General features: G+C 48.8%; 1 protein-coding gene across 1 annotated transcript; it reads right to left on the bottom strand.

The window, feature by feature from the left end:
• Positions 1 to 981: 981 nt before the first annotated feature.
• On the bottom strand, positions 982 to 20,360 carry LOC135914441 (sodium- and chloride-dependent glycine transporter 2-like). The gene is made up of 13 exons (XM_065447300.2): positions 20,009 to 20,360; positions 19,368 to 19,499; positions 17,538 to 17,710; positions 16,430 to 16,611; positions 14,700 to 14,832; positions 13,778 to 13,912; positions 12,895 to 12,998; positions 11,880 to 12,004; positions 9,886 to 9,998; positions 7,868 to 8,096; positions 7,171 to 7,271; positions 5,261 to 5,419; positions 982 to 1,464 (listed from the first exon to the last, which is right to left on the bottom strand). The coding sequence occupies exons 1-13, from the start codon at positions 20,130 to 20,132 to the stop codon at positions 1,132 to 1,134; spliced, it is 2,043 nt and encodes a 680-aa protein (XP_065303372.2). The 5' UTR covers positions 20,133 to 20,360; the 3' UTR covers positions 982 to 1,131.
• Between the last annotated feature and the right edge of the window lie 7,292 nt (positions 20,361 to 27,652).

Raw genomic sequence — 27,652 nt, 5'->3', positions numbered from 1 at the left:
AACTCAAATGTCACAACTTGTGGCAGTTTAACTCATATCACAAATTGAATCATTGAACGGCCAGTATGTTCGCAACACGCCGGGAATTTCAAGATAACGACGTTGTTGTGATAGCTATGTTGCGACATTGAAATAAAACAGGTTGCGTTCTGAATAATATACTCACGAAGGAGAACCAAATCTGTTCATGTACCGCTTTTCGAATTCGTGACTAGATGTAGAATTATTTATAATTTAATGAGGCTTGGTACGTTGCATACGATTGCCGCTTTTCTTGTGACGCGTACGTCCACGAATACGTTGCAAAACCTTTAGGTGAACCGGTGTGAGCCGGAGACGCAAGTGCAGTAATCAAACGTGGCCATCATGCCATGATACGGAAAGAGCTGTCATTACATGAGAAAATTTCGCTCGGCCAGCTTATAACTTCGTAGGTCGTCACACACCGTCGGCATAGAATTGGACGTGATATTCACTCGGATTTGGCAGCTTGCCTAAACGACACGCTGCCAGTGGATCGCAAGATAACAGGTGGCATACAAGAGTGTCAAAGAGCGCACCATGTATACACAGGACACAGTTCGCACCGGAGACAGTATCGCAGGATTAAAGCGGAAGCACGCGATGCCGGTCAAGACTGAGCAGCGCGAATTTAAATATGGGAGAAAAGATGGAAAACTTCGGATGAACAAAAAGTTAATTACTACGAGGCTTTACCTTCGGTGCAAACACTCGAAGAAGACAGGCATGCCCTTCGCGCATCACGTGAGTAAAATACACGCGAGCACTCAACCTACGTGCCCAACAATATCTTTAAAGAAGAAGCTGCACGATTGTGTCGCTTCCCGAGTGGCTCCCATTCTTCAACTCGAAGTACATGCTTGCCAGAGGCCTAGTTATATTTTCGCTAGTTCATGTAACAGTACACGTTTACGATTACTTCTTCGTGCGAGTATACGGCCAATCGCTTTTTTGAATGCATAATTTCACGGAGCAAAAGGGGGAAAAATAAGGATAATGGGCGAGCGTTATATACAGCGAGAAACGCGCCAAGATAAACGTCCCGAAAACACGAAACAATATTATTCGATGGCAAAAGACGTCGCCATGTCCATCAACGCATCTAGGATTTTAAATGGCGGCCGTTACGTTGCCGCCAGAAGCAATGGCGGCAGGTGGCGCGGCGTCCACCTCAGGCAAGTCGGGCGTGACGTCAGGATTCGCCGGCGCATTGTCCGGCAGGGGCGCTGCTGCTTCCGTCAGCGGCACGGACTGATCGAGGCCGACAGGGGGCGCCCGCGACGAATCGGTGCCGCTTTTGTCTTCCAGCGGCGGCAACAGCTGAGAGTCTTGCTCGGACAGGCGGCTCATGCCCCGCTGTCGCAGAAAGCACAGGTACTCGCGATGGTCTACGGGGTCCTTAGGTCCCCAGTTGTGCGAAGGAAGCAGGGCCTTGTGCAGGTCCTGCGTCGGGGTGCGCGATATCCTTGACGCTCGCAAAGACTCCGTGGTACAAGGCGCTATGCATTAGTACGCGTAGTGTTAACCGACTCGTGAGACATTGGTTTTCGCCGCTTCTTCTGGGCGCCGTGTTTGACCCCGTGGTACAAGGCGTTATGCTTTAGTACACATAGTGTTAACCGACTCACGCGACGAAGAAGCCGACGTGAGGCATTGGTTTTCGCCGCCTCTACAGGACGCCATGTTTGACGCTGCTCAACCACGACGTAGGCGCTCTTACTAGCTTGTTGGCTGTCTTGCAAATATTGTAAATGTATATCTTTCACATGCAAGGATCTCATGTTCTCCGATCGTCTGCTCCACAAATGGCGACCTCGGGCGCCTATTGTAGTGAATGCGAAGGCATTCACCACTACGCTAAATCTTCATCGTGGCTCCACGAAAGCCGTGACGGTTCCCAAAGACGTTCCTATTTCTACGACCGCCACTGTCGCCGCTGCAGAGCTTCCCGACTAGTGGCCGTCGGACTATCACATTGCACTTCTACAGTGCTAAGAAACCTTCACTTGCCGAGATAGGAGGCACGGAATTCCAGAAAAGACGCAAAAACGAATGATGAGTGGCGGAAGAAAAACTTGAAGAGCTCCCGCACCAGCTGGCCATGACATAACTTCGACGGCACTTGCTCGTACCTAGTTAATTATTTATTAGTAAAACTGGATTTCAGCGACGAGATAGCCAAGGACTGAAACTGGCAAGCTTCGAGAACTTCTTTGATGAATCCATAACAGCCCAAGTACTAGAAGATACCTTGAAATCCATGATGGCAAACTGACGTACCGGCAGCTAGGTTTTGGAGCGAAGTTAACGAAAAATGAATTTTGGCGTTTACTTTATCTTTGCGTATTAAATCTCTCACCGCCATACTAACTAAAATAGAATTGTGAAAGTGTAGTTTATCAGGTTAAAGTTACTCTGTTTCTCCCATTTTGGCTTTTAGTATACAGCATATGATTAAGTGCAAATTTTGTTCTCGATTTCGTTCCGAGCCACCATGTCTAGCAGGGGAAGTTGGACCATGCGCTGGACCGGCCCTTGCCGATGATTGATGATGATGATGATTGTAGTGGTGTGATGATGATGATGATAGCTGTGGTTGTAGTGGTAAGTAACGCGATTCCTATACTCTAGCTAGTTCTGTTAGTAGTGAAAGTAAAAAAAAATTGCACGTAAACAACGGGGGGGGGGGGGGATGGGCCAAAAATCAGGTTATTTGAGTTAATCAAAATAAACAGATAAAGAAACAAAAGAAAAGGATTAAAGGAATACTGGACGAGATTGTAGCAGAAAATAAAAAATGACAGAAGAACATCATTCAATAGTTCAAATCAAAGAATTTGGAGGAAAGTTAATATAATTAGGCAGCAGGTTAACTGTCCCGTTACTCGGCTGCGGCGCAGGCGATGGCAGCGCCACAGCAGACGGGGCTTCTACGGTATACATGTCCTCTTCCGTGCCGCAAAGTGACAAAGATAGGCGCCTGCCGTTGCCTATCACTACCAATACTGCAGAATCGGTACTATGCACCCAAACATTCGTCCAAAAATTCCCTGCGACAGGTGCGTAGCAATCTTTCAGTGTACCCTTTCATTCTTTCGTACAGCAGTCAAGAAGCATGTTCAAGCAGCAGATCATTGCAGCCGCCGTACCTAACGAGCACGAGTGAACGCGACTCATTTCGCGCACGCACCTGTGCGCTAGCGTAGCCACGTCACTCGGGTATGCAAAACGGCGAATGTCGTCTACATAAGGAATGCGAGCAATGAGAGGAAACGACACTCCGAGTGCCACCAACCCGAGGACAATGATAATGATGCGGGCAATTTACAATGGCATCCGGCCGCTATGAAACGGGCCGGAGACTTATAATAACCAAGCCTGCATGATCGAGCTATAGATTTTTTTACTGCATAACATTCTGCCTATCTCTCTTTCTATATTATTTTTCCTCGATATATGTATGTATGTATGTATGTATGTATGTATGTATGTATGTATGTATGTATGTATGTGTGTATGTATGTATGTATGTATGTATGTATGTGTGTATGTATGTGTGTATATATGTATGTGTGTATGCATGTGTGTGTATGTATGTATGTATGTGTGTGTGTGTATGTATGTGTGTATGTATGTGTGTGTGTGTATGTATGTATGTATGTGTGTGTGTGTGTGTGTGTGTGTGTGTGTGTGTGTGTGTGTGTGTGTGTGTGTGTGTGTGTGTGTTATAGTAGGCAGAAAGGGATTCTTCAGGCTACCTTTCAAACGTAAAGAACTTGAGTGGTGCTACAAGGTAAACAGAACAAGTATCTAATTTCGACAGTTTCGATCGCTGGACCGATCTTCATCAGGGTTTACAAAAAAATGGCAGTTCGGCCCTGGTAGTGAAGACACCAGACCGGGTGCCCGGTCGCTCTTACATACATCAAACCGAGAGGAACAGTTGTGACAGTGATTGATTTTCGGCGCCTTGGCAGATTTACAGCGGCCTTTGGCAGCTATGCAGGGCAAGAGGAAGGCGGAGTCACATGTATGTAGAGCAAGGAGGTCAGTGAGGAAAAAAAAGGAAAGAGAAAGAAAAAGGAAAGAAAAAGAAAAGCACACAGGAGGAGGGAGACGTAAGTCGGAGAGTGAGGGGGGCGGGAAGTAGCGGTAGCTAGGTTCCCGTGCAGCCGAGGCAAGGAGGGAGAAAACGGTCGCTCTGCAGCACCAGTGCGTGGGCTGCCGTTGTAGCGGGAGAGAGGGCAAGTTGAATCGGGTGGCGGGGGGCACAATAGAGAAGCGGCCCAGAAGGAAGATAGAAGAGCGGCAACTTGTGGAAAGAAACACAGTGTCACAGTACACATATACAAGGCACGGCCCGTTCCGGCAACTCTATGGTCCAGCTACGGTGCGAAAAAAAAATAGTTCCAAAAAAGAATATATGCGTGGGATTCGCAAAGCAAGTGCGCCCATGGGCTTAGATTTAGGGAGCCGAGTTAAATAGCCTCCTTGTGGTCCAGTTATTGAACGTTTAACAGACAACGGACATCAAGTCAGCACGTGCGTATTTCAAGAAGGGCAATAGGTCACTCAGAATGACCACTTCAGTGGTAGGGTCCAGGAAACTGAATTTATTGGTTTTCCGCTCGCCCCCTTGAGACGCATGCGGAGGGGTGAGCAAGCAGTGAATAGCCAGCGTCTCAATTTTAGAGTACAGAGCATGTATTCGCGTTTCCCATGCACTTTCACGGCATATCCCGGAGGCACGTCAGCCGCCCCGGATTCTCATTAATTCCTTTAGTGTACGTTCCAAATTTATGGATGAAAAAAGATTCTCTCTGCTCGCGTGCACGGGTGTGTTGGAAACCAGATTGCAAGAGCACAACGCTCACGCGTTCAAAGGAGTGATCTGGCAGCCGAACGTGCCTGGAGAAGGGTAAATTGGGGAGACTTTGCACATGCGCGCGGTGATTGTTAAACCGCAGGCGGAAAGGGGTCTCTGTTTGGCCGATATATTCCTGCCTACACACCTCGCATCGAATTTCCTACACGACGTTACTGGAATCACAGTGAAGATTTTCGGTAATTTTGTATACGAAGGGCGAGTTCGATGCTTGAGCCGTGTCTGCTATATATATATATATATATATATATATATATATATATATATATATATATATAACCTCCATATATTGTAAAGTTGTATTCTACGCCACTACGTCGGGAAGCCTCGCAGTGGCGTGGTCGAGCCACTCACGTATCCGCAGCTGTGCAAGTGGTAGAGGGCGAAGGCGGCGATGATCTTGACGGCCACGATGACCGTGTACGTGCCGACCACGTTCACCCACTTCGGGAACGTGTACTCGCCCAGCGTCAGCGGTTCGTTGTACAGAAACAGGTCGGCGATCACGATCCACTGCGGGAGGGTGCATTGGGAAGCGCCCGTGTGGCGCTGTTTAACCACATGCACGGAACCTACAGGGTGATAACCAATGCTGTTTTGTTGCTTAGCCACTCGATAGTTCCAGTCCCAAATTTAACACCGTGTATGGCGTTGCGTGAAGCGGACGTTGAAATTGATTATTTCTTTATAACATAATAAATACGAAGAATCAAAGGGCGTGAGCGCGTAGAACATACTAAAATCGACTACGCCCACTACGTACCTCTGGCCAGTGCTGTTGATGAGGTGGAATGACTCTTATATTGGCAAGATTCGTGGACTTAGTCCACTGCGCGCACGCGGAGGGTTGGATTCCTGGTATGGTGGTGGCCTCTTTTGAGAGTAGCTATGTGTCACTGTGATTCCCTGTGGTGAAAACGTTCAGTCAGACAGACGGGAAAGACGCTAGACTAAGAAGAGGACTAAAAGTTATCAGTCCAGCGTCGTTCCTGAATAACTGACCTGTCCCTAAATCACAAATGATGAACTTTTCATAATGTACTCGGTTAAGTAACTATAGCCAGTCTTTAAGCTTCTGGCTAGGCATATAACCCTTTGGGTCTTTTTTTTTTTCTGTCCGCCTGCACCTCCGCAGTAAGCAACGAAGGTCCGCTGTTGTTTCTTCTAAACGAAACAGGTATTGCTCCTCACTCGCAGAGGCATCTTGGCGGAAATATTTCCCCCAATTCCTGGTGATGTAAAGAGGAATGCTTGTGCTAGCCGAAAGTGAAAGGCCACAGTCATCTAAATACAGACAGCGGCGTTTTGAACATCTCAAAATATATTATACATATATATAGCATAGAGTCACATGATGCGGCACAGAAATAGTTCAAGGAATAGAAGCACGTAGGAAAAATAACTGACCTTGCGGCCGGAGCCCGGCCGAAAGTCAGTAAAGTCCTGTTATTTTCCTGCATGCTTCGATTCCCTGAAATTTATATCGCCATTGAGGCTTAAGAAAAAGCTTTACCTCGGGGCCAACTCCGATGCCGCCTATTCAAATACATGTAAAACGCAGAACGCATTTGAGAAACAAAGTTAAATTCTAGTGACTATTGGAAGCGGAATCTTTATTTAGGCCTGACTTCTTTTAAACAGTTTTCAAACTCTGGAAAGTTTGAAAAAACAGAAGCGCGAAGTTTGCAAATTCGTAGCTCTGGATCAAGAACAGATATTGCACTTCTGTAAAATGCATCTAGCATCCAAAGTGGAGAAATTTGATATATTAATTTATATCTTACGTGAACTTGTTACGTTGTTTGCATGGGTTCTGTAAACACAAAGTCCTACTCACAACAGTAAATTGTGGAGCGGTGTATAATACATTAATTTTGTCCGCTTTGTACTGTTAGATGCAATTTACAGAATTTTGATGTCATTCCTCATCGTTAAGTTATGGAGTTGTATAACTGGTAGTTTCGTTTTGTGAAGTTTACAATAGTCAACAAATTTTATTAAACAATTGGCGGCCTAAGTAGAAAATTTTGATGCCAATAGTCACTATAGATTGCAACTTGTTTCTTTTAAGTGCAACAAACCGCATCGTATTCGGTGCAGTGGTTGCCGAGAAAAACAGTTACTCCTTTCCTGAGTATTTAGACAGGAGCCTCCGAGCTAAAACTTCCTCTTAAAACGAGGCGAAAGTGCCACCCCCCCCCCAAGATGATGATTATTATTATTATTATAACTAAATGAATAAATGTTAAGCGACATCAACTCACCGTGAGGCACAAGGGGCAGAACACGGCCCAGCAGATCTTGAGTGCCACGCCGGGCTGGTCGCCGGTCATGAACTCGATGTCGGCGCAGAAGCGCCTCAGTCCTGCGACCAGCGTGAAAACACCCATGGTGGAGTGTATAAGCGTGACTGAACGAGGACGTAAAAAGAAACAGATACACAGACACAGCGCAACTAGCCCGCCAACGTGTTTTAACCAAGTGAAAACACCGCGCGCTTGGGGAGAGGACGGCGGTCTTCTGTGTGTAGGGTTCGGAGCTCGCCTGCACGTCAACTCTGCCGAGGTTCTCTGCAGGTTTGCAATTGATGCCTTCGGAATTTCGCCACGGACATTCGCTGGACTCAACGCTATACCTAAGCTCGAAGCACTCATTGTCTTCGAAATGATCTTCCCCGGTATCGATACGTTACCTTTCTTGCTGCGCAAGCAGCACAATATAAACTTTCTCTCTGTTTTTCTGGCTTCTCCTTCATGTGGTAGTAAAAAAAAAATCGAACCTCTCGTTTATCATTGTTATTCTCGCTCTTTACATAAATGCACGCCCTTTGTCGATGTAAAATGTAGTTAGAAGTCAAGGCCCGTGCATTTCTCCCGCTTTCCCGATTTGTGCTGCCCGCAGTATAGATCGCGTTAACTCATACGCGCAGGTGACAACGCGGTGCCCGCGGTCGCGTCGTACCGTAACCGAGCAGGACGACGAGCAGCTCGGCGAGCCCGATCCACGGCAGCAGGTATCCGCCCAGGTAGGTGTCCATCACGGTGAGGATGTAGAGGCCCCCTCGGCTGGCCATGGGCATGCCGAACGCGCACATGAGCGCGCACGCGGCGAACGACAGCAGCGGGCCGTGCGATCGCAGCGCCGGGAACTGGTCCTTGAACGGCGTCAGCAGGCACTCCACCGACGAGAACTGTTGGGGCGATGCGAGCGCCGGGCCCACGGTGACGCGCTTGCAGTACAGGTACGGTGGCTAGTACATACATAGTATGCACGTGACGTCACATCCACTGCTGTCGTCTGCTTTCGCTACCTTCCGGCATCTTGGGGTACCTTATCTACAGGCTCGCGCATAGGCCTATAGGTTCCCCAAGATGGCGCTGCCGCAAACCGGAAGTCGCGGAGTATCGTTGAATGACGTGCGTGCATACTATGTATAGGTGGTCACTACTCGCCCACGAGTACACTCACTCGGTCATGCTCATTCGTATACTCATTTCAGAGGCGCGAGTTTGAAACTAGCGACGAAGGGCGTGAGCGGACAGACGAGAGTACGAACGTGAGTCTAAAGCCCCTCCATCGTGAGTCCACCTGTGAGAGGTGAGTAGACTTGGTTGCGAACGCGAGTGAGTGCGTAGTGGGTGCGAGTATATAGAGGTGAGTATCGACACATATATCGCGTGACCAGTGTATAAGATATACGTATTCAGGTATGGACAGGGCGCCCTGCAGGAAGGCCTCATACCGTCCCATATTTCGAAAAAGGTGCCACGAGATGACGCTCCGATCAAATGTCCGTCACGTGAGAGGCGTCAATGCTTTTCTGTGGGAAATGTCTGCTGTTCTATGGCGTTGGTTTCTGTACGCCCTATTCTCTTTTTTTAATGAATAAATTGACATGACTGTGTTCCTTAGCTAAATCTTAGTCGTCAGCGCACGCTTTCGTGCGAATCACCGAAAAAAAAAAAGTCCGTTTTAGGAGCTACGAAAGACACACTTTTGGCACGCTATTCAGACGCATCCTGCGGATGATCATAAGCAGCGGCCCATTTTGCCACTCGATCGCGAAGCCGTCACTTCTAGGAGCGAGTGACAAGCGAGCAGACTACGAGGCAGTTTCCTTTCATTATAGTTTTCGCTGGTATGTTGCGCCTATTTTTCACCGGATGACGCTGCGATCATCGGTCTGTTCGATCTGTGTAAGGAAAGCGTAAAGGGATTATCGGGGGCGACGGGTGTTCTGTGAATGTCGACCTATAGTGGTAATGTCCATTTCGTCTGCTGCTGAAGTTCTGATTGGCTGGGCTGGCGTACGCGTCAGAAGGAAACAGGCGCCCCCAGCCAATCAGCACTTCAGCAGCAGATGAAAGGGACATGTCTGTGACGTCATCCTGACACGCACTGTGTGTGCCTGTGTCACAGACACGCGCTGAGATAAGCGCTATGCTTTCATTTCCTTTGACCAGTTCTCACAAAAGTCATGTGACCATTCTGGCTGTACATATTTTTATGAAGGAACATTAAAAGGGATCATTCTTGGTCATCAGACGACGAGCGTCTGTCGGTCCGTCTGACAATGTATATATTATACCCAATGTATCCCACTGTGCTACTCTGCAACCTTGAAGTGCGTATGCGTTTTGCCTTTATTTTCAGATGTATTGAAATATGTATTTTTACTTCGTGCTGAATGTATACGCGCTGGAACGTTATTTTTATGTTTTTTTCAGCCTCGCGCTTAAGCGTGACGTCACGAAATGCACGGTTTCACCCATTTCCTTCATTAAAAACAACTGTATCACCTGAAGTCAAGGACGCTACCTTTCACAGTCGGTAGAATTCAGTTTTCTCCTTTAAATTCTACTAGTGTCCTTCAAATTGGTTCAGCGAGTACTTGAGTAGAGAAATCTGAGTTGGCCTCAAGGTAGAGCGCCCACTTGCCAGAATGAATGAAGCTATAACCATTCATTCGTCCCACCTACCTCCGTATCAATGGCGAGGAAGAACAGCATCGCGTAGAAGGCCGCCGACCAGATCTGCGGGTAAGCGATCATACTCAGCGCCTGCGGATACGCGATGAACGCCAGTCCGACGCCTGCACGAAAGGAAGAACATGGAAAAATAAATGCGTACCTGCAAACTCTGCCGAATTTTTCTCAAAGCTTATGAAGTTAGGCCCCTCTTGCGATTGTTGCGTCAAGTTTTTCGAAAAATCATTTCTGTTCTCAATAATGTATCGCGCCGCGGCCTCAGTATACCTCCCGATGTAAGTCGTCTTTGATGGTGAAAGGTTGCAAGAGATGTACATGCTTCGAGGAAGCTTATACCAAGTTGTGAAGCAGGTGAAATTGACGACAGTTCTGTCGCTCAAAAAAATCACTGCGATCTAGAAACAATTTTGTTGCTCGTGAAGATTTGCTGTTCAAAGTTTCCTGCATATACAGTGTGCTGCATCTAAAGCTCAGTCATCGGTACTCAAGCCCGTATATCTCTATAAAGACGTGCGCTAAAGAGAAGTAAAAAAAAGGAAACATGCATGCTCCTCTCCTCCCTCCCTCCCTCCTTCCTCTCTTTCCCACACGTATGAAACAGAGCCGGGAAACGGAGCCAGCAACGTGCGACATAGCCTCTTTTTTTTACCGTCCATGATATTTGGTCGCCAGAGCCGCGAACGGTTCCTCGATGGGTGTTTCACGTCGAGTGCCATCAATATTTCCGCGATGACCTTTTATGCGAAGCATACTAGCCGCACAACCACGCTCTTCCTTGCTGCGCCGCGCACGGCCGCGTAGCTACCATATGACGTCATAACAGCTTCAAAACGCGACAGCGTTCCCGTCGACCCGCCAAGGGGTGTAAGGCAATGGGCTACGGCGCAGCGACTACGCGCCCCGCATCGGACGCGGTGAGCGTCGAGCAACGCAGCGTTCGGCGCGGCAACGGAATGTGCGCCTGAGCAAGCGACGCACGCCTGAGCCTTAGAAACAGCTCGTTTGGTAGCAGCTTGGACTTGATCCTGCACAGAAATGTGGCGAGAAAATACGAGATAAGCGATGTTCAAACAAAGAGCCACTACTTTACTGATCACCATAGCGTATTTATTGGTTTGAAAATAAAGGAATAAGCAGAGTAACGCATGAGTTGTTTCTTCGTCTAGCCGAACCAAATGTAGCCAAGCAACAGCAGTTCACCAGGCTAAACAGTGGTTCAACAACTAATATAAAGGCTAGTATGCTTCGCATCCTGGGCTTAACCTTAGCTAAGCCACAGCCATTTTTATGCGAAGCATATTACGAGAGCTCAACCCAGCTCCTCAGGCGCGGCGGTGTCGCCTTGAATACCACGTGACACCGTGACGTCACGACAGAGGAGAAGTGGCTTTGGCTCAACTCTTGCAAGATGAGCTGGGTGGGAATCGAACCAGGGTCCCCGGGGTGTGAGACGGAGACGCTACCACTGAGCCACGAGTACGATGCTTCAAAGCGGTACAAAAGCGCCTCTAGTGAATGCGGTGTTGCCTTAGAAACGAGCTGTTTCTAACGCTCAGGCGTGCGTCGCTTGCTCAGGCGCACATTTCGTTGCCGCGCCGAACGCTGCGTTGCTCGACGCTCACCGCGTTCAATGCGGGGCGCGTAGTCGCTGCGCCGTAGCCCATTGTAATGGCGGGTCGACGGGAACGCTGTCGCGTTCCACTCTTGAAGGCGAAGCAGAGTAACTCATGAGTTGTTTCTTCGTCTAGCCGAACCAAATATAGCCAAGCAACAGCAGTTCACCAGGCTAAACAGTGGTTCAACAACTAAAATAAAGGCTAGCATGCTTCGCATCCTGGGCTTAACCTTACCTAAGCCACAGTCATTTTTTTTCTTTTTTTTGCCAAATTATGCGTAACCACTTACAACTACTGTATACGTGCTGCGATAAATTACGGCGGTCCGTAGTACTTGCGCAAGTGATTTTCGAGCGCGACGATCCTCACCGGAAGAAACGACGTCGTTGACGGGAACGTCCATGTTGTACGCCATGTTGCCGAGCACCGAGAAGACCACCATGCCGCCCATCAGGCTCACCACGAAGTCGGCCGCCGCCACGACGAGCACGTCCCTGCGAGCAAGCGTAAAACACGACCTGTCTGCTGGTGGCCTGTCGCTTTTGAGATGGATGCAATCGGCAGAGCGAATTACTGACACGTGAATTCCACAGACAGAACCTGACGCGGCCCGTCGCCACCGAATTACTATCACACATGGACAGCACCACCTGCTAACTATACATGCCTGCTGCGCAACAGGTGACGCGTCACGTTGCGTCTGCGGCGTGAATCGGCGGTTTCGTCCGCCGTGCGAATTACCCAGAGAAACAGTTCCATGTGATTGTTGCGCGTGTGCAAACAAAATTACCGTAGCTGGTCACTGTATGTCTGGGTGGCACAAGCATTTGTCGACCTCCGCTAGCTATCTCTCGCACGGTCTATTGATATCGGTACTATATACTCTATAGCTGTATGTGTTCTACGAATTTCTTTACGGTGCGTAGCTCGTATTAGTGCTTTCGCGTACGAAAGAAACCGATATGGAAAACGTTGACGCGCCACACACAGGAACACAATGAAGACGATACGAACGTTTGTGGTCCCGTCTTTCGCACTTGAAGCTTTTCCAAGCATGCTCTTCCAAAGTCGTACTTTTCGAAAGTAAGAAACCTCGTACCCGCCATGGTTACTTAGTGGCTATGGTGTTGAACTCCTAAGCACAACGTAGCGAGATCGAATTCCGGCCACGGCCGCCGCATTTGAGAGGGGGCGAGATGCGAAAACACCCTATAGATTTAGGCGCACGTTAAAGAACCCCAGGTGGTCAAATTTTCGGAGTCCGTCACTACGACGTGCCTCATAATCAGTTCGTGGTTTTGGCAGGTAAAAGTCCACAATTTAAGAAACCTCATGTGCCTAAGGTATACATTAATGAAACTGAATGAGTAAGAAGAGCACCAACTTGTGAAGCCGGTTCCTGAATTCGTTGAATCCGCCAAAGCAGATGATCATACCCTCGGCGAGGCTAAGCGAGTAGAATATCTGCTCGGCAGCGTTCTTCCACACCTGCAATGCCCGATCCATGAACAAAACAGTGAGTTCAGGTACTTGTATCGTCGCTTCTAGGATGAGTTAATAATTGCATCGACTACTGACAATTTTGTATGGGACGCCAGGTGGCAAGTGCAGTGGTATACGCATGTGTCACCGAAATTTGCGTGCGTGAATAATAACAAAACAGTAGCGAAACACCTCACACATCGTGAAGGAATAACCTCTAAGATGGCTTGAGTCAAATTAGGGTAATGACTTGGACAATCAACTAACGCAAACGCTCGTCAAAGCCGCCTTGATTAAGCCTTAGTAAGATAAAGTAGCGCAAGAGAGTGGTGATCCTATACACGAGTTTTCAACAAAGCTTGAGACATTCTCATATTAAATTCATTCGTAAAGAAGTACATTCGGAGCAGTTTAAATCCAGAGGAGTGCAATTCGGCGAAGAAATCATCCCCGTACTGCCTGAGCGAGTTCCTGAATCTCTGTCGGCTAGAAACAAAATTCGCATCTTTACGGTATTTAAGTCGCTCTAAAGGAGAGGTAGCGTCGCGCTTAAACTGAGAAATTAAGTACAATGCGAAAAATAAAAAAGAAACACGATTTTTCGCATCGTCGTCGCAATTGGTGAGAACTGACGTTATAACCCAAATGTGAAGTCACTGCGACATGAGAGCGACGTTTGACTAATGTGTATTACACTGTAGTTTGACAATATCTTGAGTGCTTGACAGTGTGACAACACAGTAATAAAACGGCGCAGAATGAACTCAAAGATCCTGAGTGCTGACCCTTGCGCGCGTGATGATCGACCAATCGGGCACCAGGTAGAACCGGATTCCGTCCGAAGCTCCCGGAAGAGTGATGCCACGCACGAACAGCATGCCCAGGATGAGAAACGGAGCCAGTGACGTCACGTAGACCGCCTACCCAGGCGGCAAATGCACAGAAAATGGACATCAACTAAACTGCTAGTAAGACCAAAACAGTGTCCGTATTTTCCTGTACAGAAGTATACGGAACGCTCAGCGTTTTCCTAACATTCTAATGCCAAATTATGATTTCTAGGGCCTGGGTACGCACTATATGAGTATTTGCAGTAAGTGTGGTCAAGTAGACGAGTTGGTAAGACTGCACTTAGAAGACAACAGCGTGAAGGGGCGAAGCATGATTGATTGATTGATTGATTGATTGATTGATTGATTGATTGATTGATTGATTGATTGATTGACGTAAGACACTAGTGCTTTTTTGATTACGAAGTCTATTTTCTTCTATTTCTTCTTGCGATTCCGCATTCCTTCTTTCTCTGACGACCTGGTCCCGGTGAGGATCTGGTCCCGGATCTGGTCTGGTGAGGGACCAAATCATGTTGAGCCTTTCGGTGCAATCTCCTCTTTTGGAACCTTCTTCTGCGTATTTACGTGTGCGTTTAACTTTATGTGTGTTATGAATTTTTCCGTGTACTAAATATTTGATTGGTTGATTTAATCTGACTTCTAGTTTGCCCGCAAGATACCTCACATGCCCGCGATAGCTCGAGGTAGTGATATGGCGCTTCCTGGTCTGTTGTTCTTTGTACAATATCAAGACTATTCTATGGTTATTCCAGATTATTATACAATCAACCAATCAGTCAGTCAGTCAATCAGTCAATAAATCAATCAATAAAGGTCACCTCGGCGCACTTTCTGAGCCGACCCCAATGCACACCTTTCCCGACGACTTGATTCCCTTGAAGATGCACAGGTACACGCACAACCACGACACGACGAGAGCGATGGCCAGCCGAGGCTGTAGCGAGCCCAGATGCTCGATGCCGCTGCTCAGTCCAAGCACGTGGCGACTGGAGGTGGAGAAATAAGCAGCAGCACGGGGCCGCAAACCGCCATATTAGTGATTGTAGTGTGCATCAGAAAAATTACGATGTCACAGAGCGAAAACGTGCATTTTTATCGTCTGCTCAGGCCGCTACACTCAGGTGCCACGTGTGGTACCCGTTGGATGAAGAAAAACACCGGGAAATTATTTCCCAGTCAACGACTGCGCTAAATCAGCTTTACTGCAATGTACCCCTTCTCACGACTTATAGCAACCTCCAGTTATGCAAATGAACGAATGTTCGCTTGAGCAGCTGCTCATGGTTGATCTTGAGCGGGGTGTGTTCATGCTTTCTTTATATATGGTAACTGCTTCAGAAGGTAAAATGCAGTTTTTCTTTTTATGGCTCAACTCTTCCTTATGATGTTTTTTTTTTTTCGCCCGAATATAGGTTCGATGCAAACAACTGCGTTTCAGGTTATCGATAACATGGTGAAAACTGCAGCTCCCTTTCCGTCAGATGTATGATTCAGAAAACACTCATCCAAAGATGCACGCCTCACCTACGTACGGAACATAGTCTTTCAAACGATCACCACAGGCAGAAGGGAAGAAGTGATGAAACGAAACACTTTGTCTTACTTCATTTTTTTTTTGCGCTTTTCTGCCGGCATGCATATCGCGCTGAAGACAGTTCTTAAAGCTGGCTTCCTCACAGTAAATGACATTGCGGAAAGAGCACCGCACTCTCTTCGAGGTACAGATAACGCAGCCAGCATACTGGGGATATTTCTGAGTGCACATTACGAACAATACCACAACTGCAACCACTGTTATAACTGCACGAATTCGCGTGGGCCGGGATTTAAAACTGGTTTCTCTAGATTCACGCGACAAGCACCGAGCGCGGTAGATTGCGACATATCACGGCATCGCGCACCTGTAAGTGCGAGTGAGCAAGACCTGACAACTTACGATTCCGCGTGCAGTACGCGCGGAACATGTTAAACGACGATGTTTATGCAGACGCTGCCGAACTTTACGGCAAACAATTCAGTCGCACGTTACGACAATGAACCCAATTTGCAGTGGGATTCATAAGAACAGTGGACATAAGAAAGGCCAGGGACTGGGAGGTGGGCTGACCCGAGTCCGAACCAAAGCGTCTCTAATCGACGCTGCAAGTCACAGAAAATCCCGTACTTAATCATCTCCCAATTTGTTCTGTGAAAGCGAATCACATTAGTATTTTGTGTGTTGTTTCTGACCCCTTCCAGCTTCTTTTTTTTTTTTTCAATGGCTTCTCGGTTTTTAAATCTGCCTGAGCGTTAATCAATCTTAGTTATCATCCTTGATAGGTGACTGCAAAAAAAAAATAAAAGGCAAGAGGGAAGAAAAGAAGTTGCACAGTGGCTAGCATCGTACCCGTGCGCAGCGGCTCGTGCTATTGTTTGCCAATGCTTTAAAAGAAAAAAACGATTCTGTTGCCTCACGAGCTAGCTCGGAGTCAGTCCTTAACGCAGCACAATAGCACTGTTCACGAGTCATGTTTAGCGTCGCTCTGTAGTGTCCCTTTAAGCACCCTTCTGCTGCTTTTTTTCCTTTGAGAAGAGAGCACCTACTAGAAGAACTGCTCGGGCGCCGTCTGGGTGGCCATGGTGCAGGAGTTGGCGAGGAGCTCGTAGGCCTGCCGCGGCACGAGCACCACGTCGGAGCCGTGCAGGATGGCGTGCGCGTCGGGCCCCGTGTAGTTCTCTCCCGCGTACAGCCTCAGCAGGCGCGGCTCGACCGTCCGGCACGGCACCTGTGCGTGTATAACCGACAGAACTTAGCGCCTCGCATCGACGCCTATTTGCGGCCACAACAATCTGCACCCGTCACGTGGATGCCGACGGGTCAAGCTGTGACGTCTGAATCGACACTATTCCGTCGGGTTCGTGCAAATGAAAGGCTATAAAAACAGACTGCGCATGGTTTAAGTAAAGTTCAAAGCGTAACCCTTTGATTGCTCGATTTCGTCATCGCCGTCAGCCCAATCATGCACTACAGTGCGTAGGCTTCTCCCCAGAGATCTACAATTGACCCCGTCATGCGAGCTTAATCCTATGCCTGCGAATTTCCCATTTTCATCGTACCGCTTCATCCTCCGGCTTCATCCTTCAACCTTCCCTCGAATAAAAGTTGGTAGTGTAGCGCATGCGGCAGGCATTCTCCAGGCACGACCGGCACCTTGCCGTTGTCTTTTGCAGGAATACAATCATTGCGTTCTGCCAGTGCTAACCTATTAACCTATGAAACAAACTCAGAAAATAACAAAGGAGCTTGAAAAGAAAGTAAGGACCGTGCAACGAGCGAGGGAATAAATAATGATATGCGCAACATTAAGAGACAGGAAGACAGCGGTGGGATTAAAGAGCGAGCGGGGGTATACCCGATGTTCTAGCTAAGTTTAAGAGAATCAAATATATTGAGTTGGGCAGCTCATGTGATGCGTAGTGGAGTTATTAAAGCAACAGAATGGGTGTATTAAGATCGCTTTATTTCCAGGTGGCTGGCTTAGATGACAGGTCTTCTAAGCCAACCAACACTGCATGCCCACGTAATCGGCCTTTGTTCTCCCGTTTCTACATTGGCCCGATCCAATCAGAAGTGCACCGAGCCTGGCTGCGGCATGAAATCGCGTTCCGGTGTGAATCACATGGATCACAAGGGGCGCGGCATGCGACTTACGACGCCCGGCAGAGGGTTGTAACAGTCGCTGTCGGCCCAATCGGAGTAGTCGCAGCTCGTCCACGGCAGCGTCCCGCTGAAGGAGTAGACTAGATAGAGCAGCGCGTAGCCCAAGATCACGTTGTAGTACAGGCTGATGAAGGCGCACGCGTACACCATGGCCCAGCCCACGCCTGCGATGTGATCGGCGATGCCACTAACGTTAGTTTCGTAATTTCGGAGCAAACAGGGTTCGCAGCAATCACAAGGGTACGGGCATGGATGGATGGATGGATGGATGGCGGCTATTCCCTTTGTAACGGGCGGCAGCTGGCGCCACCTAGCCTTTTGCTCCCCCTCCTATTTTATTATTATTCTTTTTTTTCTATCTTTATATCCTCTTTTTCTCAACCTAGTTTTTACTCCCCTCCTCCCCCCAAGATGACTATCTAAAACAGTAGAGGAAACATTATGTCCCCGATTTATGTTATCATGTATCCCTTGACTTCCTCCACCAATCCTCTAGCCTCCCCTTCGTTACTGCCACTCTTTTCTCGTCTATTTGCCCTCGTTCCCCGGGAAAACCTAATGCCCCTTCCATATCTGCCCCTGTTCCCTCTGCCAGGGTCGGGCGAAGGGCTGTGCATCTCAGCACTATATGCTCAGTGGTCTCCATTTCGGCTCCGCAAGCTGTGCACCGAAGGTCCACGTCTTCAAATTTAGCCCTGTATGTTTTCGTTCTCAAAACCCCCGTCCTAGCCTCGAATAATAGTGAGCTGCCCCGCGAGTTATCAAATAAGAGCTCTCTCTTAATCTCCTGTTTTTGTGACCTATACATTGATAGCGATGGCTTTCCGAGCATTCTTTCTTCCCACATTTTTCTTTCCGTCTCCTTCACGTCCTTTCCCACACTAGAACCACTTTGGACCCCCTCCCTCGGCTGTAGGTATCTATTCATCAGCTTCCTCGCTCTGAGTGTCCACTTTGTGTTCATGTTTTTCATGTACAGATATTTGCACACTTTTCCTGCCCACCTTTTTTCCTCCAGTGCTGGGAGTCTCTGTTCAAATTTTAGTTTACTTATTGCCTCTCTACCTTCAAATGACGTCCATCCCATGTCCCCCTGCACTCCCTCATTACGGGTGTCCCCGTGTGCTCCTAAGGCTAACCTGCCTACACTTCTCTGTCTCGTTTCCATGCATGCCTGAACTTCCGATTTCATGCAGTTTCGCGAAAGAGATAAGTTGCCATCCAGCCGAATTTAGCGCAAAACTACACGCTCCTGCTTGGATGAAAAAAAACTTGACCTCGTTCGGGGTTCGAAGCCGGGACCAACGCCCTAACTCAGGAGCGGTCGCTGTCTGTTCGCTTAGAGTCGTCGACTCTGCCATCTGTTAGCCTCATGGTTAGCCCAGATCGTAGAGCGACCTCACCGGGAAGGTTTTGGTCGCAAGTTTGATCCCCGCGGACCAGGGGTAATTTTTCTTCAACTGCGAAACTTTCAGAGGAATACCGGTAACGGGGCGCGTCGATCCTTTCTAGCTTCGTGCTATATTTTCGAGTGGATGTGTATATATACATATACTTTCAATAAACTTTGTTAATGTACCTGTACGAAGTCGAATAAATACTGGGCCGTCGCGCAACCATGCCAACGCCTCAGCCAGTATGAAATAAAAACTTGCATGTTTTCTTTGTCTCTTTCTCTTTTTTACCGACAGAGGCGTCGGCGAAGGTCCAGCACAGCACTGTATTGAGTTTTGTTCGTTCTACACTGCGTTCTACACCCAGCTCACTAGTTATGTCACTAGGTCGCTGCTGTCATACATAAGCGGTCGCGCGCACTCTCACCCTTGGCGAGAGGGAATCCGCCGAAGGCCCTGGCCTGCGCGTTGCTGGCGAATTGGCCCAGGACGAGCTCCAAGTAGTACATGGGGCGACCCAGGATGAGCATGAGGACAATATACGGCACCATGAACGCCCCTGTGCATGGAACAGGAAGAAAATCACAGCGACTTGCTACTGCGTTGAACGGATCAGGGGATAATATACCTAAGGTCTTGTGTTATTGACTCATCGCGAGAGCATCGTACATGTATTAGAGTCCACAATGAAGAGAGCCATTTGCTTTAACATCCTGCCGGATGTTTGCAGGCGCGCAAAGAGCAGACAAGTGCTGAACTAGCACTGGTAAGAATTCTTCAGAATTGATTTTGCCTTTACCGCGCATTCATAGCTCAAGATATAACCCCGTCGCAATGCGAATGCTGGCACAAATGTCGCACACGTCCGAGTAACCCTGCTAAATCTCTGTCAACGAAAGAGTGCTGACTTGCGCTGCTTGACCAGTCAAGGTCGGCACACTTCGATGTATCGAAATAGAGCCACAGCTCGTGGAACGTCCGTTTCCTTCGGCATGTTCAGTCGAATGCTCCATAAGGGAATGCGCGTCAAAACTGCGATATCGCTTTCGCTGCATGTTATGTACCGACCTCCGCCATTGTCGAAGGCCACGTACGGAAAGCGCCAGACGTTGCCCAGGCCGACAGACAGGCCGACGGAAGAGAGGATGAACTCGATCTTGTTCGACCACTTCTCGCGCTCTACTTCCGCCATGGCCGCGGTCGGTCAAGGTAGCTCGACAAGATGGCGGCGGTACGCTGACGCCCTCTTTGGCCTTGCGTCTCCGGCAGACTGCAGGGGCGCCACGGAAACGGGGTCTTCACCGTGACCGGCCAAAACGCTGCTGCTGGACGAGTTTCGACGCAAGGTGCTGAATCGCCTGCCTGCTCGAATCGATGAGTGACCAGCACGGAACGCACGGCTGAAAACCACGCGCGCTTCTTCTTCTCTGTGTGCGGTGCTTTGCCAGCGCGATGATCAATGATGAACGTGAGGACAAAAATAATAGTGATGACGAATGCAGTTATTTTTTTCTTCCATAATTGCGATCAACGGGAGAAGTCCAAACGACAACAAGATTATATAGAAGTACACAGCAAGGGCCACCTGCACGGGCAGTTCGTTTCTACTTCAGCAGTTTGCAAAACTCTGCAGCGGTCATTGCTCTTGGCTTGGTCACTGAAAATTTGCAAGTTTGCGCAGTCAACGAATTATACAGTTTCACATTTTGCAAAGTTTCGTAATATCAACTAACCGTGTGTAATACGTATGCAATGAATAAATGTGCGAGGAAGCTGCCTTGACTTCGAACCGGCAGCAAAGACGAACATCGATTGATCCCAAGGACGACGCGCGTGCCCCCAGGATGTTCAAAGAGAACTGATGAGGGAGAAGGTGATACAGAAAGTTTATTGTTAAGAAAGGCGTGCAGAGTTCTGCCTGAGGTACATTCCTCTAGCCGGCTTAGAGAAGCTGGCGAGAGGAATGTATAACTCAGGCAGAACTCTGCGCGCCTTTCTTAACATTCAACAGAAACTGGCTAGAGGAATGTACCTCAGGCAGACATCTGCACGCCTTTGTTAACATTCAACTTTCTCCTCCTCCTCAGCGTTAGAGTAAAGAGAGGAAAGACGAACAAGACGGACGACGACGATGACGACAGAAGGAAGAGCCAAGACACAAGTATACTCATAGCGTAAAGGCCATCGACCGTAAAGGCCTGGATGGGTTGAAAACTAGATTGCCCGAATATACCACACGCTCTGTTCTGTCGAGACAGGCATATACATTCGCATCGCACAGCTCAACGTCTGGAAGCTCAGCGCGTCGCATTCAGTGCGTTTAAGGACGTGTAGGCGCCACCCTCCGCCTAAGTGGCATGATGACGCACGTGCCACGGCCATAGATTGAAAAATGGCCCATTCCAGTGTTGAATTGCTGGGAAGGAGGTCTGCACGATTCGGCACGAGCCGAACGCATGATCCACCGTCGGACCTAGTTAAAGCAGTCGGCGTACTAATCGTATATGGCCTAAAGACATATATAACGCTGCTGCTTTGATGCTCGAGCTTATTCGCTTGAAAATTGAATTATCTACAGCGTCGATACCTAAAAATATGATGAACGCAGTCCACATCAATGTTACTAGACTAGCTTGTCCACACCAACTTCTATGACCAGAAGTGCAAATATAGTCGACCTACCTTAGAATATTTAGGAATATTGAGTTTGATAACTTGAATTCTGATATTTGATGTCTTGTCACACACAAAAAAAGAAAAATCAGGCCTCTAGACCCGCCAGTGGTCGCATATCGCCCCAGGTCTGTTCGCGCCGTTGCGCGCGTCATGCTGCCTTCATCGTTGAACTTTTTGTCAGGTTAATTTACATGGAAACCGTAGGGCGCATTTCTGCCGTCGGCGTCGCCGTGAGGTTCTGTATAAAGTCGAACGGCTATAAAATCGTCGCCGCGCGCCGTATGCTGTATGCGCGAGTGAAAGCGTGCGAAGGTGAGCCGGCGATCGCGGCACAATCTCGCGCACGCAACGGACGAAAGCGGGGACGAAGCGCGCCGCCTTCCGTCGCGCGCATGGCTTCGCGGGTGAAGGTGCTCCACTCCGTGCGGCTCGGCACGGCCGCTGTATTTTGAAAGCCATTTGCGACGAGTACAGATACCGCGCAGCGCTGTGTCTTCGCGGTTTAGTTCGCGTTGATGCTAGCTACAGCACGAGGGTCAATTCACTCGCTGCTGCCGCGTTTCCTCACTGCAGCGTTTTGTCAGCGAGTTTCCGCGGTCATCGAGTGAGATGCGTTCATGTCTGCTTGTGCACGCGTGCCACCATGCCCGTCAATTTAGTTAGCAATTTAGTTAGCATGCCTATGTTTACAAGTTTTATAAGGCCGACTAATTATATTATTATTACTTCGTATTTACTAATTTGAATAGATGCTTCGCCTTTCTGGCGAAACTGACTTTATTGCGATAACAATTAATGGACACTCCAAGCATTTTTGCCGTAACCGTCCCGTTCCGTGTATATTAAGGTATATGTTGCTTTATGTCATGCCATGCTATACGACATGCGGTATATTACCACGCCATTCTATCACTGAAGTTGCTTATACCAGGTTTTACATTCTTGGCAAAATTATTCCTCAGAATTTTGAGAATGGCAGCCCACAAGCAATTGTCATGAACCAAAACACCGATGGCGGATGCCCTTTATCTTAAATCTTCTCAGCCTTAAATATTAAAAGTGCGAAACAATAACAGAGCTCAAACTTGAACATGATGTAACTTTATTGTCGCGGCTGTGCATTATATCCGGGACCGGAAGAGGGAAGAGGTTTGAAACATACCAGATATGACAAAAACGGTGATAAATTCGCTATGAAAAATGTTGGCTTTAATTAAAAACATAAATTTTCAGACGGCAGGTTACAAACAGAGGACCCCTAGCAGGCTAGCACAACAGCTCGCTTTTACTTAGCTTACCTTTACTAAATGCTGCCACTACAACTATATGAATCTTGCACTTCGTATAATATTCTAACAGGTTGCTGTCGCATTCATTGCTTCGCCCTTATGGTGGAACTATTTTTCACAGATTAAACGGAAAGGGGGGGGGGGGGCACGAATTTCGCACAAATTAAGTTGGGGCCAGTCGGAGTTTGCAGCGCATTGCTGTCACACGAGTCAAGTGCCGCAGTATAGTCGCTGAAGACCGCCGATTTTTGTAATGGCCATTAGACGGACACTCAGGGAGCGTCTTTCCGGTCGCAGTGCTACCGCGGGTACGTTGAAGCGTGCTCGGGCAGTACGCCATATATTGGAGAGAGGTAGATTTCATTGCGGAAACTGGGCCGGGATCTTGCAGCGGTTCGAAAAGCGAACGGTTCGCTTCAGAAACGCCATGAATAAAATCACGCCAATCCCAGGCGGCCGCGCTGGTAACACGTCATCTGCTGTATTGGAAATCAAGCGATTCGAGTTTCGGACGCGCGAGTCATAGAGATAGACAGAACGATCGTTGAATGAAGAACCTAGGCCGAAGGCTTCATCTCTTTACTACCAGGGTGACGCCAGCGGGAGAATCATCTATCCTGGATTCTTTTAGTCCACCAGACCAGACCATGCTCGTTTATTCGTTTATATACAGTCAACCGCAAAATTGTACGGAACACGAGATCTGAGAAAAGCTGAATACCAGCGCAGCCTAGTATTCGCATTTACGGCCTCTACTAGCATATGAGAACAACACTGCGATATTCGGTCTTACCGACTACCGTTACAGGCTTCTCGGAAATTGAACGTTTTCAGAGATCCCGTGGTCCATGAACTTTTGTGGTTGACTGTACAATTCAGGCGAATTTCCGCCGTCGTCATGGGCGTCGCCGTAATTGAATTATGGGGTATTACGTGCAATAACCACGATTTAATTACGAGGCACGCCGTAGTGGGGGACTCCAGATTAATTTTAACAACCAGGGAATCTTTAACGTGGCCCCAATGCACGGGGCACGAGCACTCTTGCGTTTCGCCCCATCAAAATGCGGCCGTCGCGGCCGGGATTCGATTTCGCGACCTCGTGCTTAGCAGCGCAACACCTGCCAAGCCACCGCGGCGGATCGGCGTCGCCGTGATGTTCCCTATTGGCGGCGAGGAGTTACGGAGTCGCCCTCTATCGGAAGCGCCTCGCTGGCGTAGTATGAGGGATCACGTGGCGCGTTCCTCATAGGTTTTGCTGTCAGCGCTCACTGAAAACACCACGCGCGAGCTCTCCCGGACATTTCTGTAAGTACTTTCGAAACGAGAGAAGTTTCTTACTGTCTAAATAATAATCTTGGGCAAACTGAAAGCACACAATCGTTTACAGCCGCTATCTCTTTACCGAATACGTACAGTGAACGCCACTGCGCGCGGTCGTCGCAATGGAGTCTCCCGAACCGGCTTCTTGCGTGAAAGGTAGGTAAACGCTGAGAGCAAGCTATGTAAAATATGTTCTTATAGTGTTTGTATAACTAAATGGAGCGCAATAGAATGAAGCCTCAATGCAGCGATCGCGCAGATTCGCAGCGACCGACTGCGCGTCTGCATGCTTGTCCGCGCACTGTGTCGCTTTCTGCGCGCGCGCGTTTTCGCACCGTGCCGTGAGCGTAAGGCCGCAGAATATGAGTATTTGACAGTATACAAGCAACCATTGTTGCGTGGGCGCTATCAGAGCTGTTCAAAAATAATGTCATTGTAGAGACTTCGACGCCTACGGGACTGTGATGTGCCGTCGCGACGATTCAATCTTTTTTTCTTCTAAATTCTTTAACCTTTCAATACTATTTCTCGAGTTGCGTCGCACTGTATGTTTATCGGCGTTCTCAGCGTGCCATTTCCCGCTGCTCCTTTTTTGTAATCCAGTGCATTAATTCATAACACAAACATGACCATATGCCATGCTTTCTTTAAATGTGCTTCTTACCGCTGCCTTTCCACTCCACTGAACTTGCCAGTATCTATAGTATCGACAAGTTCATAGACTAAACCGTCATGACATTAGTCGGGCAGCGGACTCGGGGCGAGCGTCTCAGTGCGCGTTTCCAGAACATCGCAGACCGGGCGCCGTAGCAGAAATCTTCCTTGCGTCTGTGCTTGCTGCATACCCGAGTTGTAGCCGATGACTGTTTGCCGGTTTTATGTTTCGCGAGCCAAGCTTCACACAGCTTCTTGTCCTGCGGCTACGTGCGAATAAGGCTGACACCGGCCTCCGTTACGTGCGTCCGGCCCGGCGGCACCGAGCAGTAGCCTACCATGTCGCGCGCCTTCAAAGGCAGCCACTACCTATTGTAGTGCTTTCAAGCGTTGTAAAGGAGACACTCGAAGCGTGAAAATTTCGCCACTAAATGAAAACCGCAGCGTACGGGGGAATTTAAGCTCGTTTTCAGCTCGCTTCGGCGCGCCCGAAGCAGCCGACGCGGCCGCTATGTCCACGTGATCCCTCCTAGCACGTCACGCCGACGGTGGCGCCAGCTTTTCCAGTGGTGGAGCTCGAGGCCAATAAAGTCTACGTGCGATAACATAGCGACCGCACGCTGTGGGTGCGAGTGAAAGCTTGCGAGGGCGAGCCGAGAAGGATGGTGGCTCGAGTTCACGCGCGCGAGGGAGAAAGGCGGGGAGGAACTGCCGTCGTCCATCGTGCGAAAGGAAACAAGGAGGGGGAGGCGTACTACTCCGGCGACGGATGCGTATGGCGCGGCTGCGTGGGCCCTACTTAAGGGCGATCTCAGATGAACAGAGTCTATAGGCGCGCCGAAGGCTGGTGGATTCGTGTATGCTGGTTTCGCCGCTTAGTACGCGTTGAAGCGAGGCAGCACGAAGGGCAATTCCCTCGCTGCTGCTGCCGGTGATCCTCATGTAAGAGTTTTGACAGCCAGTGTATGTGTAAACACATCAAGCGAGATGTTTGCCAGTGCGCGCGTGACACCATGCTTAATCAGATAATTAGTAAGCGAATGTTTACAAGTTTGCGCTGCAGATGAAACTATTATCCTTACCTCGTATAGCTGTCCAATATTTTGCTACCGCAATCGATGCTTCGCCTTCTGGACGAAACTGGGTCGTTTTCTCTTTCCTCCGTTGTTGGAGCTCGATCACTGGATCAGCTGCTGCTGGGAGGGCAGGCCGAGAAGGCAGATTCCTTGATGTGCGCCAACTGCTCGCATGCCCAACTTGATGAAACGCGTACTAGGGCGGGAGGTGAGCGGCGATGCGCGCGCGGTAGCTCGTGTGTGCATGAGTATGGGGGGGGGGGGGGGTGGAGGTCGGGCGTCTCCTCCTCTACCCCATCCGTGGCTGCGCAGCGTGTCCGCGCGGCCGAGTCCATACACGAGCCAATGCGCCGTATCTTTTAGGTAATCTGCGGCGTGTGCAAAGTTTCGGGGAACCGAGATGGCTCGTCGCTTCGTGCGCGCTGCTTTCCCGAGCGCCTACCGTTAGACGTCGCATAATCTCAAATGCCGAACACGCGTTGAAGCGAGAGGCAGCCCCAAGCGTTCGTTTTTCGATGCCGGCGCTCTTCATCACGCCACCGTTGCGACAGTGATCGTTCGCGGTCATCAAATGAGATTTGTTCGTTGTTCATGCCAGCCTGGGCACACGCAAAACCATGCTTGCTAATTATTATGCGAATGTTTATTGCAATCTATATAGCCGATAAAAGTACATTTGCTTCACGTAGTCGTATAATACGTTGTTATCAATGCCTTCATTATGAGATGGCCATCAGGGTTCTGGTGTCGGTTTGAGTATGTGGGGGCGGGTAATGATGAAACTCTTGTATATGCTTGCTTTCTTTGCTAAATCGTCCTTCTCCCACTTGCAACCGGTCGGGCTAATGTGTTACGGAACGCCCAAATGATGCCGATAGATTAGACACGAACCGTACACTTCACTGACCACTGCCACCGCAAAATTTGGTTCGGTCTGCTGCTAAGCTGCGGGGACCGATTCTTGTGCCAGCGATGGTCAACGAAATGCACAGTTCGTGTCAGACCACGCAGCATCATTTTCGGCGATCCCTAACATGAAGCGCGTAGTTAGCATGACCAAGCACTTCGTCAATAGCGTCGGACGTCAGAAAGAGATCGCGGACGGACATCCGCCAATACAGAAGCAGGAGGACAATACTTTGGTCCTCGGACATCGTCTTCGCAAGGTACACCCCGGGTGAAAAGGCCACCTCATTTCGAAGCCTCCAAGGAGATTTCGGACATTCCAGAAAGATTCAGGTAAAGAAGCAGGCATGAAGAGGATACACATGTCCCACCAGAGGAGAAATCCGACTGTCCTCCTCTAAACATTTCAGTTCACAAGAGAGAGAGAGAGGTAAACGGTATGGAAAAGGCAGGGAGGTTAACCGGATGAGATTCTGGTTTGCTACGCTGCACTGGGGGAAGGGTAAGGGAAAATGAAAGACAGAAAAAACAGCACTTGCACCCAATGGACTGTCTACGAATACATTAACAAATTTGCAGCATTTCTTAAGTGTAACAGTGCCAGGGCAGCTGAGGGCAAGCCACGCTGTCAATGCCGGATCACTGTCGATTTTACTTTACTTGACACCGAGAGAACAAATAAGACTATTCTGCAGGTGTGACTTAATTTGAGTGGTACTGTTTGCCACTTTGACAGTGGAGACTCAAGCTATCCATTGCCAATTTTACTGCGACATGTACTAGCTTCC

The sequence above is a fragment of the Dermacentor albipictus genome, chromosome 6, assembly GCF_038994185.2.
Source record: "Dermacentor albipictus isolate Rhodes 1998 colony chromosome 6, USDA_Dalb.pri_finalv2, whole genome shotgun sequence".
NCBI lineage: Eukaryota > Metazoa > Arthropoda > Arachnida > Ixodida > Ixodidae > Dermacentor > Dermacentor albipictus.
Note: the sequence above shows the minus strand (reverse complement) of the source record. Positions and strands in the feature narration are given on the sequence as shown.